We start from the raw sequence: 16960 nt of genomic DNA on the forward strand, positions 1-16960 counted from the left end.
ACTTTTTTTTTTTTTTTTTTTTGCTTTTTGGGTCACACTGGCAATACACAGGGGTTACTCCTGGCTCTGCACTCAGGAGTTACTCTTGGCAGTGCTCAGGGGACCATATGGAATGCTGAGAATCGAACACACATTGTCTGCATGCAAGGCAAACACTCTCCCTGCTGTGCTATCTCTCCAGCCCCCCAAAACTTAATGTTTTTATTTATATAATGTTACTGTATTTTAAAATTGTTTTCACGAGGCATTGGTCCAAAAATTTTTTTCTAACAAAAAGAAAAAGGTACAGTCAAATTGTCCTCAGCACTTAGTATTTGGAATGAGTTGGAAACCCTTTTACAATTAGGTGTGAGCAGACCCGTGGCAGAATCCTGAAGGGAATGAAGCATGTTTTGCCATTAGCACCTTTTCTCTGCTGATGTCCCCCTTCCTGCTTGCTTCCAGCCAACTGGTGTTCAGTACCCTCATGTTCCTGATAAATTTATTTCTGTAATAGCAACCAAAAAGAACCTCTAATTTGTTTTCGAAAGCTGTGTTCATAAGAGCAGCAGTAGTCATGCAGGGGCTGTTTTCTCACCTCCTCACCAGGGATCATTGTCAACAGCAGAAGGGAAAGCTTTATCACACTAGATATTAATTTATTAAAATTTGAACATTTAGGAACAGATTGTGGTTTAATTTTTTTTAATTATTATAATAATTATTATTTTGGTTTTTGGGCCACACCTGGTGGTGCTCAAAGCTCCAGGCTCTGAACTCAGGCAGGACTCTGGAAACCATATGGGGTGCTGGGAATTGAACCCAGCTCAGCTGCATGCAATGCAAGCACCCTGCCCACTGTACTCTCTCTCCCTCTTTCTCCCTCCCTCTCTCCCTCTGTGTCTCTTTCTCTCCCCCTCCCTCCCTCCCTCCCTCCTTCCCTCCATTTCTCCTTCCTTCCTTCCTTCCTTCCTTCCTTCCTTCCTTCCTTCCTTCCTTCCTTCCTTCCTTCCTTCCTTCCTTCCTTCCTTCCTCTAAATGGGGACTAAAACCATTATGATACACTGGCTTTAGTAGACAGTGGTGTCTTTCAGTGATCACTGTTCATAAGGTTTGTGGCCTTACCAAGACATTCTCCTGCTTATAAAATAGAGAAGTGGGACTTGGTTGTCTCTAAATGCTTTTTAAGTTCTAAAGTCTTACGATTTATGAAATTTAAAACCACCCAAGTTTGGAATCTGAGTATTTCACTCTCTGCTCCTACTTTTACCCTCTAGCACATTATCCCCTTATCTCTAGATAAGGTTTTCCTCTGCAGTTTATAATGTGGTATGATTTTTCTCAATCTTGTCTCCTTCTTTTACTTTCCCTTTTATTCTTGAAACCACAGAGTGTCCTTTAAGTGGTCATACAAAGTAAAAGTAATTTAAATACTTTGCTTATTATTTTTTGTTTTTATTTTTGTTACGGTGCCAGAGATCAAACCCAGGGCCTCATACATGCAAAGCATATACTTTACCACGGAGCCACCACTTAACTACACAGCTTAGTGTTCCTTATATAATCTCAACTCCAGCCAGTTCACTCTTTAATGCCTTAGATATATAAAACTTCTTAAAGTCAGTTTTTTGATCCTCTTCTCAGAAACTTAATGTGATTCCTATTAAAATTAAACTTCCTGAGGCCATAATTATCTCTTCAAATGTACTTTCAGTACTACCCATGTTGGCTTACAGCTCTAGTCACTATAATCTGTTCACTGTCCCTTGAAAGTAAATACACTTGCATTTATTGAACAAATACATGAATACCTTACACAATGAGGATATAGAGGCACTTTACTGGATGCTTCACCTTTCTCTATGGAACTTAGAGTCAGACGATTAATGAAGACAATGAAACATTAAAATAATGAATTGTTATCCGTTTTATGATCATAGGAGTAAGGGATGTATGGTGTACATCTTTAAAACACTGTAAAAAAGGAAAATAAAAGCAAAGCTAATCTAGCTAGGAGTCAGTGAAGGTCTTATAGAGAAAGGGGTATTTTGTCTTGTTTTGTTAATTGAGACCTACAGGATCAGGAAATGTGAACCAATGAAAAGATAGAAAGGTTATTGACTCTGAAATTTAAGAATATATTCTAATTACAAAGTGACTAAAACACTTAGGAGCAAATATACCATGAATTATATAAGACTTAATCAGGAAAAAAATTATAGAACTCACTGAAGAAAACCTAACTAAATGAGAAGTATATCATGTATATGGATTCAAGGATTCAGAAATGTCAAGATCCAGTTTTCATACATGTGTATGACAGTCACAGATATGATATTTGAACATTCCCCTTTAGAATCCTACTTGGTTTTCTGCTCGAACATGACCAGCTTATTATACTTTTCTTTGTTTTGAGGCTAGTCTTGGGCCATGCTTGGGCGACTTTGGTACGCGGGTGACCCAGCGGTGCTGGGGGCTAAGGTCAGTGCTCTGGCACACAGAGCAAGTGCTCCATCCTTTGCAGAGCTCTGCCCGGCCCAATAGGATTACTCTCAATTGACATAGAAGTGCAAAGGGCAAGAATATTCTCAACACTCGTGAAGGAGAAAATAGGACTTGCTGTAATCTGTTGGGAGTGTTGGTGATGTGGGCTCCACTCACCATGCTCGGGCTGGCGAGCAGGCTACTCCTGATGGGGCTCACTCCTGGCAATGCACAGAGGATTGTGCAGTGCACAGCATATGTTCCTAGGCCTTTGACCTGTTCCCCAGGCCATAGACGGAGACTTTGGAAAGCTCTGTCAATATACAGTGATGCTGGAACAGACACGCAGGCCTGTGGAACAGAAAGAATCCAGAAATAGGTTCTGTTTAGAAATATACTCTGGACACTTCTTTGCAGACCTAACATAGTAAGAAAATGAGAAAAGACAGATTTGGGGGGGGTGCAAATGATGCTGGGTCAACTAGAGTATTTAGAAAACAATTGTGACCTTTTGTACTATATGCAAAAACTAATTCCAGAATTAAGTCAGTAGGAAAAGGAAAACATGGCTTTTAACTTGCAGAATCTAGTTCAGTTTTTTTTTTTTTCAAACTTGTAAAAGTGATACTGCTTTGCCTTTTTATTATTAATTTTGGTTTTTAGGCCACACCAAGAGGTGCTCAGGGCTTACTTCTGGCTCTGCGCCCAGGGATCACTCCTGGTGGGCTTGGGAGACCATATGGGGTGCCAAGGATTAAACCCAGGTTGGCCACGTGCAAGGCAAATGTCCTCCCTGCTGTACCATTGCTCCTGCCCCATTCTATACCTTTTTTCGATGAACTGTAAGGTTTCTTTCAATTTCAGACATCTATAAGTTTGTGAGTTATGATTAACTCTTGACATAGTGCCCAGTGTACCCTTGTCTACTTGCTTTTTCTTTTTCTGTTGTCTCAGAAAATAGCTTTATCATATTCTTCCACCATATATTGTAGCTTGACCTTTTAAAACTTATCAGTGATATGCATTGATCAAAATGAAGCAAGGTAACCAATCATTAGATAGTACTCATACCCTGTGAATTTTTGTCTACTTTGAAATTCAGAATTCCACTTAAGAGGGAAACAATATTTTTGTGAAGATTTATTAGCTATATTTGTCACACATACTATATACTTGGTATGTATGACCTACTGGTTTTCTAAAAATCCTTCTGGAAAAAAATCCTTCCAGAGAGCCATTGACTGATCATCTGATAATTGTGCTAGTACATCTTAAATGTGTCAGAAGTAATGCATGTTTGGGAAATCTCTATTCAATAGACAGAAACAGAGGAAGCATTTGAAGAAGAGATACCAGATTCCCCAGGAATGGAAAAGCACGATAAAGAAAAGGACCATAAGGAGCCTAAAAAACTTCGTTGTAAGTTCTTTCCTATCAGCACATAATACTTTGTGTGAATGTAATTCTCTTGTAGTTCGTCAGAGGTTTAAAGTAAATACACAAAGTAAGAAAACTCTAAGTAGCGTAGGTATCTGTATTTCAGCACTGATTTTAACTTCAAGCTGTCCTGATACTTCTGAGAGAAAAATGTTAAAATGCTCTTCTGTTGAGGCTTTTAGCAAGCTGGACTTTATTTGTTTACAAATATAAAATTATGGCTTAAAGTCTTAGAAAGAATTTTCAATTTTAAGAATTCAAAACTCATAGGGTATAAGCAGTCCCAGTTTCCTACGGGACACCCGGCAGCCAACTCTGCCCTGGGGAATATGTGGACACGCCTTCTGCCCCAGCTCCTGCCTGCCTAGGGGCCAGTGTGAAAGCTGGTGTTACCACAGGGGTGGGGGGGGGGGGGTAGGGGTTCTACTGGGAGCATTGTTTGAATCCCACTTATAATAGGCCACAAACTACGGATTGAACTTTGAACTCTGAACTCTGTTAAATCTATTCCAACTATTTCACACTTACCTGAAAAAATTTTGACTTCCAAATGCATTAAATGCTTAGAAAACTGTCCTACTTCTATTGGCCCACATTCTAGTGAGGTGAGCAGCCTATTACTGTGACTATTATAGTGTAAATAATAAAAATAAATTTTACTGATATCATTATTTAGGCTTTCTAAAATTATTTTAGAATTACTTGTTTAACATTTTCAGTCTTTTCTTTAAATTTTATTTTTATAAAGTTGTTCACAATATTTACATTTTCAGTCTTGTAACTGAACAAGAAATGGGTCTGATGTAACATAAAACAACTCCTATTTCAGAGTATAGATTATAAGATGTAAAGTGCAGATAATTGTGAGATACATGTTTTATGTAAGGAAGGGAGTATCTCAGTAAGGATAAGGATTTTTATGTTTTATGGCTTTCTTTTATTTTCTTTTTCTTTCCTTTTCTTTTCGTACCATGCCCTGTGATGCTCTGGGTTTACTTTTGCCTCTGTGCTCAAGGATCATGGAGCATTTGGAGGGGCCATGTGCAATATTGGGGATTGAACCTGGTTGGCCCCAGACAAGGCAAGCACCCTCCCTGCTGTACTATCACTCTGACCCCATTTATGGATTTTTTTTTAATGCTTTGTGGATTTTTCTGGATTATCTAAATTTAGAATTTTACAGTCTAAAACTGATGAGAGTCCAAGATAAATAGTAGCACTTATGAAATAATGATTATAAGTTAGAATATCTTAAAGTTTTTTGGCACACACGCCAAAGAAAGTAGCTTGTTTGGTTTATCTTCTTCTTTTTTGGGGGGGGGGTCACACCTGACGATGCACAGGGGTTACTCCTGGCTTATGCAAATTATTCCTGGCGTTTGATCAGGGGACCATATGGGATGCTGGGAATCAAACCTGGGTTGGCTGCCTATAAGGCAAACACCCTACCCCTGTGCTATCGCTCGCTCCAGTCCCTAGTTTATCATTTTAAACTGTGACTTTTGCATGTGAGATTAATCTTAGTGCTAGGTAGAAAAACTTACCAAAGAAAGCATGGGATGCTTAATATCTTTTTTCTGTCTTTAAGCCATGAAAATGTCTAGTATAGATTCTTCTGAACAGAAAAAGACCAAGAAAAATCTAAAGAAGTTTCTTACGCGACGTCCCACTTTGCAAGCTGTTCGTGAAAAAGGTTATATTAAAGGTAGGTATGGTTGTTTATAATAATGAACTTGGACTGTATTCAGAATTAATAACAGTTAAATTAAAAACTGAAAAAAAAATCCGAACAGTGAAATGCTTTCATTCTTTATTCATTAAAGTTATTAGGTTCAGTTATTAAAATACATTAGGGTAATTAAATTTGATTTTTTAAATATTCATGAAGAGTTTAATTAAGGTATTAACAGAAACAAATACATAGCAAACCAAGTTTTTAGAAATCCTGACCCAGAGGCACCACCTGAATATGATGAGATTGGTGGAACAAATCAGAAGTTTTGAAGAAATGATCACTAATAAAATAGAAATAAAGAGGAGAAGAATCAATTTTATTCGGGTGTTTCTTCAGTTCTACATTTTTTACTTTATTTATAAGTACCACGAAAAAGAGAATCTTTTCTAAATAAAGTATATAGTAAAATCACAGAATACATGTGTAGATACATTTACTTCTCATAAAGCTTTTCAACTGACATTTATTCAGAAATTCAGGTCAAGGCAAAGGAAAATAAGACATGGTATTTCACTGTATAGTCATTGAGCTGTTTTTAAGCAGTGCTGGCAAAAAAAAAAAAAGAATTAAAAACCTTATTATAGTCACAGCTCACTGTTTCGCAAGTTAAATGTGACATAAAATCTGCAATGATTATGCTGTGAAATGCAGTACATATTATATATCTGACTATGAAGCTTTTAAAAAAGATTATCACTGGAACATCTGTTTGCAAAGCATCTAAATTAAAATGTACAAAAGGGTTTCATTAAAAAGATACTTAAAACTTCTGGAAGAGTTTGGCTAATTAAGTGATTCAAATTAGCAGCCTAATAACATTCCAGATAATGCATATGAATTTATCAGGGAGCTTAGAACCTTTTAAAACAAGCCTCCAAGATAAATGAATACAAACTGTATTCATTTGTTCACCAGACCTTTTCATTGAGAAATACAAACCTGTGTTTTAACTTCAGATAACTTTTTTCTAAATATTTAGTACTAACATGGCAATTTGAAATATAGGGTTGAAAGACTAATACCGTTTTGTAGGGTAACATTACTTTGTCCTTTCTCCCTTGCCACAAGGAACTTAGGTTTATCGGGTCACACCCATCAAAGTGCTCCCAAGTCACCCTGTTCTTTTGTTTATCTGTAACCACTTCTGTGCTCTCTTCCCCAAATAGTTCATCAGCTTATTCCCCTAACCTGTTTCTGTTCATTTGTAAGGTCAGATCTTTCTAGGACACTGAACTTATAAGTTAATATTGCCTTTCTCCTCTCCTTGTATCTTTTGAATAGTTTACTTTAAAGCAATGTCCTTTTGTATAGACACAAGAAGACAATATTATGCTTTTGTAACATGGGATTTAATTGGCTTCGAATATTATTCATTCCCAGGCATCTGCTTTCTCAATTTAAGCCTCAGTTGCCCTCACTTCATAGAGCCCCCAAAAGCAGGGTCCTGACGAGGGACTGGATGGAACCAGGGCAAGCGGTAAGCTATGTGCTACCTTTGCATCGAGATGGGCCTGGCCCAAGTGCCACAATTCTTAATTATAAGAGCTTGATCATGACAAATGCTGTCATGATCCAAAAGTAATGACAAGACTAGGACCCTGCTAGGGATAGGAAAGACTAATCTGGCCTGAACACTGTAGTGTGAGATTGAGATGACCGTAGGAGAGCAATTCTATAAGCTTAATGCATCTCTTACTGTGTCCATACGAAATGACTAATATTATGAATGCTTGTATGTTTGTTGGACAAGGAGAGGAGAAACACACCCATGGAATTCCACCCTTGGGTGGGTCATCCTTCTGAAAGAGAATCTGTCCTAGAGGCAGCATCCCCTGAGGGAAAGAACTTTACCCCTATTGATTGTGACCACACCTATGTGTAAGCCCAGCCCCTCATGGTTTGGGGTTTTAAGGAGACTGTAAGGTGGAGGGATTGGTATTGGATCATTGTATAACTGAAAGAAACGCAAGCACAAAAATTTGTAATTCTACCACTGTACCTCGTGGTGTTTCACTAATAAAAATTAAAAAAAAAAAAGAGTGGGATGAGGGGTGAAGGCGAGATCAAGAGTCAGAGCCAGAAAGAGAAAGGGGTTCCAGATCGGGGGCCGGGAGAGAAGGAAAGAGACAGAGAAAGGAGTGAACAGGGATGAGAATGGAATAAACAGCATCTGATCAATCAATCAACCGGCTTGGCCCTTGTTTCCTCCACTGTCTGCCCCATGTCCCGGGCTGCCCCGACTGGGGGAGCGGCCCCGGGCCCCCCCAGAACATGGGCGGCTGGTGAAGGAGCCATCGGGGCCATCCCCTGGCTGCCTGTTTGAAATATATTTTGTGAAATCAAGTATGAGCACATAATGAGCATGTACCAGCTTGCTTTGATTGTTTAATTATTCTAGTATTTACTGAAGTAGTCATGACTGACCTGGGTTCAATTCCTCCGCTCCTCTTGGAGAGCCCGGCAAGCTTCCTAGAGTATCTCGCCTGCATGGCAAAGCCTGGCAAGCTCCCCGTGATGTATTCAATATGCCAAAAACAGTAACAACAAGTCTCACAATTTGTTGTGAAATGTTACTGGAGCCCGCTTGAGCAAATCAGTGAACAACAGAACAGTGCTACCTTGCTACTTAGATAGTAAATGAGTAAATGAGCCTGTATTCTGAGTACCTGTTGGTGTTCAGAAATTTTAAGGTCTGTTCATTTAAGAAATATAAGAGAGGACAAAATAATTTTTATTTTAGAAGCTTTTTTCATTAAAAATTTTTTAATCTGAATTTTTAAAAAATGTAGACAAAAGCGACAACTGTTGATACAAATCTAACAGTCACTAAATTTAGACTGCATGTGGTCCCCTGAGCATCACCAGGGGTCTCTCCTGAGCACAGAGCCAGGAAGAGCCTTTGGGTATAGCTCAAATTAAATTTGAAAAATTATAAATAAATATAGGCATAATAATAGAATAGTGGTAATTAATATGAAGACTCTAACAGTAATGGAATTGTGACTGAAATGGAGCGAGCTCAACTAGAACAAGCAGAGGATTTTTTTTGAGGAGGTGATGTTTTATTAAGACCAGGAGTGAGAGCTTGGCCATCCACCGTCTTCCTAGAAGCCTCCACATCATGAGAACTGAGTGGAGAAAGAAGCAGATGCACAGCCTGAAGAGCAAAAGATGAAAGAGGAGGCAGAATTCCAAGAAAACTGGCAGATTCTGCACCACATGAAGCCATAGGAGTTTCTGAAGGAAGGAGTGGCAGAGATGGGGGACTTGGGTACAAACTAATTCGTGTGCTGTCTAGAACTCGTCCTGCTGTATCTGGAGCACATCATCATCTGTTCACCACTACCACCTTTGAAAGACAGACCCTCGGTGCTCCCATCAAAACAGTCCCTTCCAGTACTTTGTCTAGGACCTCGCATTCTAGTTCTATTCTTGACTGGCTGAATGTAATGTGTCCAATGAATCATCCCTTCTGTCTTGGCTGGAAAAAAAAAAAAAACCAAAACCCAAAAAAGACCAGGAGTGATAGGGAGAAGCTAAAATTGGGGTAAGATTGGTATCTGCAAAAGGAGTAAGTAGAAAAAGACTGTTTTGCAAGAATAAATTGAAGTGTTCATGCAGTTCAGTAATGAAGAAACATTTTGAAATGATCTGCACAATGTAAAGTACTTAAGATGCAGATATTTTTGCCTGTTGTTCCTCACTGCCTCGGTGCACCTTTTGGCTTTTGTGTCAGGGTCACACCCAGTACTGGTGGGCGCTACTCCTGGCTCAGTGCTTGGTGACCACTCCCAGCTCAGGAACCACCTTGGAGCTATCTCCCTGTTTCCTTGGGTATACTATTTATCTTCTATTGTGCAATCATTGTTTTAGCCATTTTGTGAATAAAATTTTAGCAGGGTGGTTCATTTTTTAAAATAAATCGAGGCAGAAAATCAAATTGAATTAATCTCTTTCAGATCAGGTATTTGGATGCAATCTTGCTAATCTGTGTCAGAGAGAGAACAGCACAGTGCCAAAATTTGTGAAGTTATGCATTGAACATGTTGAAGAATACGGTAAGAAAATCAAAATTTAATATTGAGAACTTTAATATTTAAATATAATATTTTATTTTAACATTGACTAATCCTTTGTCGTACCAGTAGAATTCAAGGATTTTTATGACTAAGAGTAGTGTAACCAGAAGCAGTCAGATGTTAACACAGAGCCGTCTTGTTTGCAAAGAAAGTTGTGTTTGTGTCCGTTTCAAGTTAAGACCTTTGTGGGCATCTATTCAAAATTCATTAATTATGGTTGATTAAACTTATGGTCTTCTTTGAAGCCATTCTGAAATGGCATTTGCTCGAAGTGAAGAATGTGGTGATTGTGAAAGTGGGCTTATTACAATAATAAGCAGTGTATTTGGCAGTGTAGAAGACAGGAAATTTTGTTTACATCATCTCTAATAAAAACGAGATGACATAACTTAAATCTCAACTGTGAAGTGTCTAAAATCCTCTTAATGCCATTTTCTTTAGCAAGCTAATTTTTATTTTTAACATAGCACAGCGGTAGAGCGTTTGCCTTACACACGGCCAACCCGGGTTCATTTCTCATGGAGAGCCTAGCAAGCTACCAAGAGTATCCCGGCTGCACGGCAGAGCCTGGCAAGCTCCCTGTGGCATATTCAATTTGCCAAAAATAGCAACAAATCTCACAATGGAGTCATTACTGGTGCCCGCTCGAGCAAATCGCTGAACAATGGGATGACAGTGCTACATTGCTACATATTTACAGTATTTTCGCTAGTTTTATATGAATGAATATGATTGTAATCACATTAACTTTACCTGCATATCATCCAAAACATTTCATAAAATTAGAGCATTTACATAGTTTCTCATTTCCCCCAGAGACTTCTTGCCTTTTGACTCATTGTCAGAAAGACAGTGGCAACACCACACTGCATGTCTTTATTAAAAATTTGCTGAATAGTACATTGGATACTTTGTTGTACAGCATTATCATTTAATGAATATTTTATGACTTTCAAATGATGATATTCTATGTTTGAAAGAAATCAATAAACTACAAATTATCCATTGTTATTTTAGTTGGTAGTTAAGTATGTTGGACTGATTTTATTATTTTATTCTTTTTGAAGTAAAAACAGTTTTTATTTGAAGGTTTCAGGAAGGGGAAGAAGTGAGAGAAAGTGAGAGAGTAACATGCTGAAGAGAGAACACGGGCTTCTCCATAGGTGGAGAGAGCCCCTACACACATCCCAGCATTAGTTAGGAAAGTATACATCTCCCGGGGGAAGATGCAGGTGACACATGTTCTCGGCCATGTGGGCACAAGCAGCACGTGGGCTCAGGCAGCATACATGCCGTGGGCTGATTTTATGTATTACCTTCCTTTACTCTATGAGCTATCCCCATTTTATCTTAAAATTTTGACATTTCAAGTTTAATGAAATGATTCCCTTGAGATGAGCCACAGTTTACTTGATACCATAGAATCATTGCTGTTTAGTTAACAAAATTCAAAGTGAATCTCCAACTCTCTTCTTCCTGTGAAGCCTGAATAAAGAGGCATTTAGAGGAAAGGGTATTTGCCGATTTGATTATGGGCTGATGAAACGTGCGTGCATGTTTAGAAGTAGAAAACAAATGTGTTAAACATAACAATATTATTTGTCTCAGGTTTGGATGTTGATGGGATTTACAGAGTAAGTGGTAACCTCGCGGTGATCCAGAAGCTGCGATTCGCTGTTAATCACGGTAAGTTCATACTCGCTGTTAATCCAGGATAACAACTCATAACTATTCAAATTGATATAAAGTAAGTTTAAAAACTGTTTTGTTGCCACTGTTTTTCAGATGAGAAATTGGACTTGAATGATAGTAAATGGGAAGATATCCATGTCATCACTGGAGCCCTCAAAATGTTTTTTCGAGAATTACCAGAACCTCTTTTTACATTTAGTCATTTTAATGATTTTGTTAACGCAATTAGTAAGTATGTAATTTCATACAGTGTTTGTTTTCCCTAGACTGAAAAAAGAAAAAAGGATTTTCAAATCCTTTGCACAGATGAAGCTACTTCTGTTTGATCTTATTTGAAACAAGTGTTTTCAAAGGATTGTTTAACTTCAGAAAATTTTAATATGACCACCAGATGTCACTGTGTATTACCAAATATGTGTGTTACCAGACTCTGTCACTACTTTCAGTTTCTTGCAAAATCTCTAGTTGTTACCTATTTCCCCTCCAGAACAAGAACCGAGACAGCGAGTTGCTGCTGTTAAGGACCTAATCAAACAGTTGCCAAAGCCAAATCAAGATACAATGCAGATTCTGTTCAGGCATCTCAAAAGGTGAGGATCTTACAGAAAAGTGAATTAGTGCGCCCCCCCCCCCCCCCCCCCCCAAATAGAAACCCGTACATAAAAGCAAGAACTATACCAGTTAGGAGATGTGGTGTGGCTATCTGTGGCTGATGCCAGGATTACTCAGACACATGCTAAGATTCCACTGTGCCATGTGCTGTCTCTTTATGTTGGAAAGGGCACACAGGTCCTGTGAGTTTTTGTCCCTCATCAGCCTGATGGCCTGATTAGTACATTAACGTCAATTTTATATGCAAGGCATTTCTGTAATGCCTAATAGGTAGTCCTAGTTAAAAATGAATTTTGCAGGGGCTCAAGTGATATGACAGTGAGTAGGGCCTTTTATACGATTGACCCAGGCTAATCCCTGGCATCCCATGTGATCCCCCATGCCCTCCAGGAGTGATCTCTGAGCACAGAGCCAGCAGTAATCCCTAAGCACTGCCCAGTGTGGCCCCAAAACAAAACATACCAAAGTGTTGCATGTTAATAGGAAGATTATAGTGACTGTTAAGTGAGAAACACCAAATTACTTTAAAATAAGGACATCATGGCTAAGTTACGACATAGCAATTTTTTGGGGGGGATCATACCTGGCATTGCACTGGAGTTACTCCTAGCTCATGCACTCAGAAATTACTGCTGGCAGTGCTTGGGGGACCGACCTTATGGGATGCTGGGAATTGAACCCTGGTTGGCCGCATGCAAGGCAAACGCCCTACCCACTGTGCTATCGCTCCAGCCCCAACATAGCTACTTTAATAACTGTTTTTTCCTTCAGCCAGAATAAAACTAGAATACTAAAATTATTAGTATAGAGAATGTGTGTGTGTGTGCGCACATCTAAATCAAAAAGTGAGTGGCATAGAAAGTTTAAACTTGTGTACACTGATAAATTCTCCCTCTTATCTTATTGAGTAATCATTGGTAGTTGGATTGTGCCTTCGATTTAAATTTTTTAAAGAAATATAGAATATCTCACTAAGTTTTTCTCACATAATAAGTTTGTTAGAACATGTGTAATTATACCTTTCATCTCTGTTTATATGGAGAAAAGCTCAGGGGCCAGAGAGAGAGAATACAGTTAGGTGTGGCACTTGCTTTGCACATGGTCAACCTGGGTTTTATCATCAGCATCCCAAACCCAGCTAGAAATAAGTCTTGGGAACTGCTTGATGTTTCCAAAAACAAAACAAAGCAATATAATAATAAAATTCAATGGCATTTGGACTGAATTTTACTTGGTGCAGTTGATATGTAGCTTAGGAAAATGAACATCTATTTTTTCCTTCTAAACACTTTTCTCTTTCTAATACAATTTAAAATCTTTCTGTTTTTCATTTCCATTTTTTTGGGGGGTCGGTCACACCCGGCGATGCACAGGGGTTACTCCTGGCTCTGCACTCAGGAATTACCCCTGGCGGTGCTCAGGAGACCATATGGGATGCTGGGAATTGAACTCAGGTTGGCCGCATGCAAGGCAAACGCCCTACCCGCTGTGCTATCACTCCAGCCACTCATTTTCCTTTTAAACTATTTTTTTTTCTCCTTCAGAGTTATAGAAAATGGAGAAAAGAACCGAATGACTTATCAGAGTATAGCAATTGTTTTTGGGCCTACTCTCTTAAAGCCAGAGAAGGAGACTGGGAATATAGCAGTTCATACTGTCTACCAGAATCAGATTGTGGAATTAATCCTGCTGGAACTAAGCTCCATCTTCGGACGCTGACTCCTGCTGAAGACGTCCTGTGGAACAGAAGCTGGATTCCATCAGATTTCACATCCTTATTCATGATGTTTTTCATTTTTGGACCAAGCAGTGACTTTTTGATTTTTGCACTTTTTTTTTTTTGAGGGATAAGGTGGGAACGGGAGAGTCAAGATGTGTATTGCGCCCTCATATTTGCTGCTTTGTTGCAAGATGATATCACTGTGCGTGATTCTGAATTAATTTTATCCTGAATGTTTGCATTTCATACTCTGAATTTCAGTAAAAATTGAAACTTGTCCTTCTGACCAGTCATAAACACTGGATAATTTGGTAAGAAAGCTATGCTGGTGAGAATGCTATGGTTTGGGTTTTTCTTTTTCTTTTTCCCTCAAACTGGATAATGTAGCATTTCTTCTCATGATTCATTGGGTTCGCCACATAATAGAACAATACGTAGTATCAGTTATATTAAAAACGCTCTTGGGCATTTGAAAAAAAAATGATGTCTATCTGTTTCGAAACCTGTGTATTTCTTTTTCAGGGTTTCTGCATGCAGTGGCAGTCTGAGTGCTAAATTCATTAGAACCCAGATAGAATCCCCTGATGAAGGCTTTGCTTCTGTGCTGCGTAGCATCCTCATTGGATATCTTAGTTGCTTGTTCGAGCAGCACACTAATGTTACTTAAAACACTGTGATATGCTGGGGTTTAATTTAGTGTAAGTCCGTTCAGGGTACTTTGGGGTTGTCTGTGCTACACTTATCCTGTAGCTTACAACCCCGATTATATCTAGTGCCATACTGATTTCTTGGTATGACCCTGTGGAAGCAGACTTTATTTTATGTAAATACAGGCTAAAGACAATGTCTTTTAGCTTATGTGTATAATTGTGTTGTATAGTCTCAGAGTACATTCTAACCCTACATTTCTAATCACAATACTGGTAATCTTTTTCGTGAATATTAGGTTTCCTCCAGAAATAGGCCATTATTTGAGAAAGTTAACTGTGCACTTTTAGATTCTAATTACATTTACAGGCAAATCACTGTAATACAAATGGTACTGGAAAAATACCGAGTAGACTTGCTAAATGGTAAATGCACTACGAAGGGAACCTTTTAGGTTATTTAATATGTACAGAATACATTAGAAAAAATTTATTACAGAATTCTAACTGTGGTAGGAATAGTGGAAACCCATATGCAAATTAGATAGATGTCAGATGGAAAATGACATTACCAAATTTGAGAATTTCTTTTTACATTACTAATGTAGATTGATTTGTATAATAAAACAGGGTCTGGAAGGTTTTGTTACAGAGAGCATGGTTGTCTGTTGGAGACTTTTTTTAATGTATTTTTCTAGATTAACTGCTGTATATGAAATGTCTAATCTGAATAAAGAAAACTATAAGAGGTTAGAGATTTTTTCCCATTGGAAATGTGCATTTTGGTTTCTCATTTTGTTTTTGATTTTGCGTTTACCAGCATATTCTTATACCTCACTTTAAAAAAATCAACTGAATCCAATATTTTCTGTGGCAAATACATTTTCCTCATTTCACACCTTCTCTACTCCCTGCTATGTCAACAACCTTCACCACCCTTTCCCTACCTCTTATTTCTTCATCAGTTTTTCAAAGTGAATAATTTGTAACTAAAACTCCTTTTTCTTAGAATTGTATTTATGATTTACAGATTGACTTCACGGAAACAAATGATTTTTATATGATCTGTCTAAAAGCCTCTCACCTGAGTTTTGTGATAAAAGTGTTGTTTCTTGTTGTGGCTCTTATTTAATTGTTAACAAATGAAGCTACTTGACAACAGTGGGAAAGCAGATTATTTTGGGCAGGGAGTAAAAAGCCCTGAAATCAGGTTGTTTATATTTGCCCAAGGGTGACCTTAATGCTACACTATGCTTATGACTGGACTATAATGTGATTGTACACCAGGAAAATAATTAGATTCAAATCAGTGATTTTTTTTTCTGTTGGTAGTTACCAGACATATCAAAGTTTAAATTTGTCCTGTGTTTCTTGTTTCAAGGTACATATTTGTGTATGTGAAGTCTTGAATGTTGTATAAGTCTACAGCTAATCAGTTTATTATAATATTGTATGTGTGGTGAGATCGATGTCTTGTGTTTTCTTTATTTGTGAATTAAAAATTCTCACTTTTTTTTGTAATAACAAAACCAGTAATATTTTCCTGTGTCGACAGCTTGATTTTTAGTAGAAAATATATTAAAGACTAAAATAAATTGTCAGTGAAAGCTTATTTACTTCTAAGCCTTTCTTCAGAATGTCCATTAAATGGTAGTTGAAAATTATAAGAAAAATTACATTTAATCATTATATTTTAATTTAAAGGAGCATGCTTTTTTAAAACTGCTAACAATAAGAAATTTTACCTTTGACTCTGGAAAAACAGTTATGAAATATCTAAAAACATGTTATTTTTCATAGAGGTAAGTCCATAGACTTTTTCTTTCGCTCTCTTCTTTACGGGACTTGAGGGGGGTCCTCCAAGTGTTGCTTAGTTCTCTCTGGGGGTCCCTCCTGGCGATTCTCATGCAGTCAGCCAACTGGGGAGCAGTTTGGTGCTAGGGTCTTAGAATGTGGTCCTGCTCGTGCTGCAGTGTTGAGAACCCCCAGGTCCATGTCTGTGTGTGCTCAGGGACCATATGGTTTGGGGGATCTAACTGGAGCCAGCTGCATGCAAGGCAAGTGCCTTAACCCCTGTGCTAATCTCTCTGGCCCCTAGATTTTTGTTTGTTGGTTTTGTTTTGTTTTATGTAAAGCACAACTGTTGAATAATTCAGCCAAAGTCGGGTTCAAGCAGATGTTAAATACACTTACACATACATGTGTATATGTAGATATGTGTATACATATCATTGCTTATGTTCAAACAAAATCCACTTATAATAATGGCAGATATCTGGAATCCTTGGTGCTATTTTAGTCTCATTTCGTTAGCCCACTATATTTAGGTATTAAGATAGTAAAAAGGGATGTAATGAATAGTAGTAGAGTATTTCTCTTGCATGTGTGATACCCTTGGTTTGATCTCTGGTACCAAACACATATGCACAAAAGGATAACAATGAGAGGAAGAAAAGTTATTCTATGATCTGCCAAGAGGTTTATTTTTTTTCTCTAGCTCATGGGAAAAGTATCTAAATTTTTAAAGTGAACATGTCATTTTTCATGACATTAATTTCTCCAACATCTTTAAGCA

General features: G+C 38.0%; 1 protein-coding gene across 7 annotated transcripts in view; it reads left to right on the forward strand.

Moving 5' to 3' along the window:
* The window catches only part of ARHGAP12 (Rho GTPase activating protein 12), a 119041-nt gene extending 103044 nt beyond the window's left edge, over positions 1–15997 (forward strand). For 5 of the 7 annotated variants that reach the window (XM_056131721.1, XM_056131755.1, XM_056131730.1 and 2 more), the window contains 7 exons: positions 3783–3882; positions 5489–5605; positions 9595–9693; positions 11323–11400; positions 11500–11634; positions 11894–11996; positions 13563–15137. In XM_056131721.1, coding sequence (XP_055987696.1) covers positions 3783–3882; positions 5489–5605; positions 9595–9693; positions 11323–11400; positions 11500–11634; positions 11894–11996; positions 13563–13737 — 807 coding nt within the window. In that variant the 3' untranslated portion in view covers positions 13738–15137. Of the gene's footprint in view, positions 1–3782; positions 3883–5488; positions 5606–9594; positions 9694–11322; positions 11401–11499; positions 11635–11893; positions 11997–13562 lie in introns of all 7 variants that reach the window. The other 2 variants (XM_056131773.1, XM_056131764.1) reach the window with 1 other exon arrangement.
* Positions 15998–16960: the final 963 nt, after the last annotated feature.

The sequence above is a fragment of the Sorex fumeus genome, unplaced genomic scaffold (genome assembly GCF_029834395.1).
Source record: "Sorex fumeus unplaced genomic scaffold, SorFum_2.1 ptg000007l, whole genome shotgun sequence".
Taxonomy (NCBI): domain Eukaryota; kingdom Metazoa; phylum Chordata; class Mammalia; order Eulipotyphla; family Soricidae; genus Sorex; species Sorex fumeus.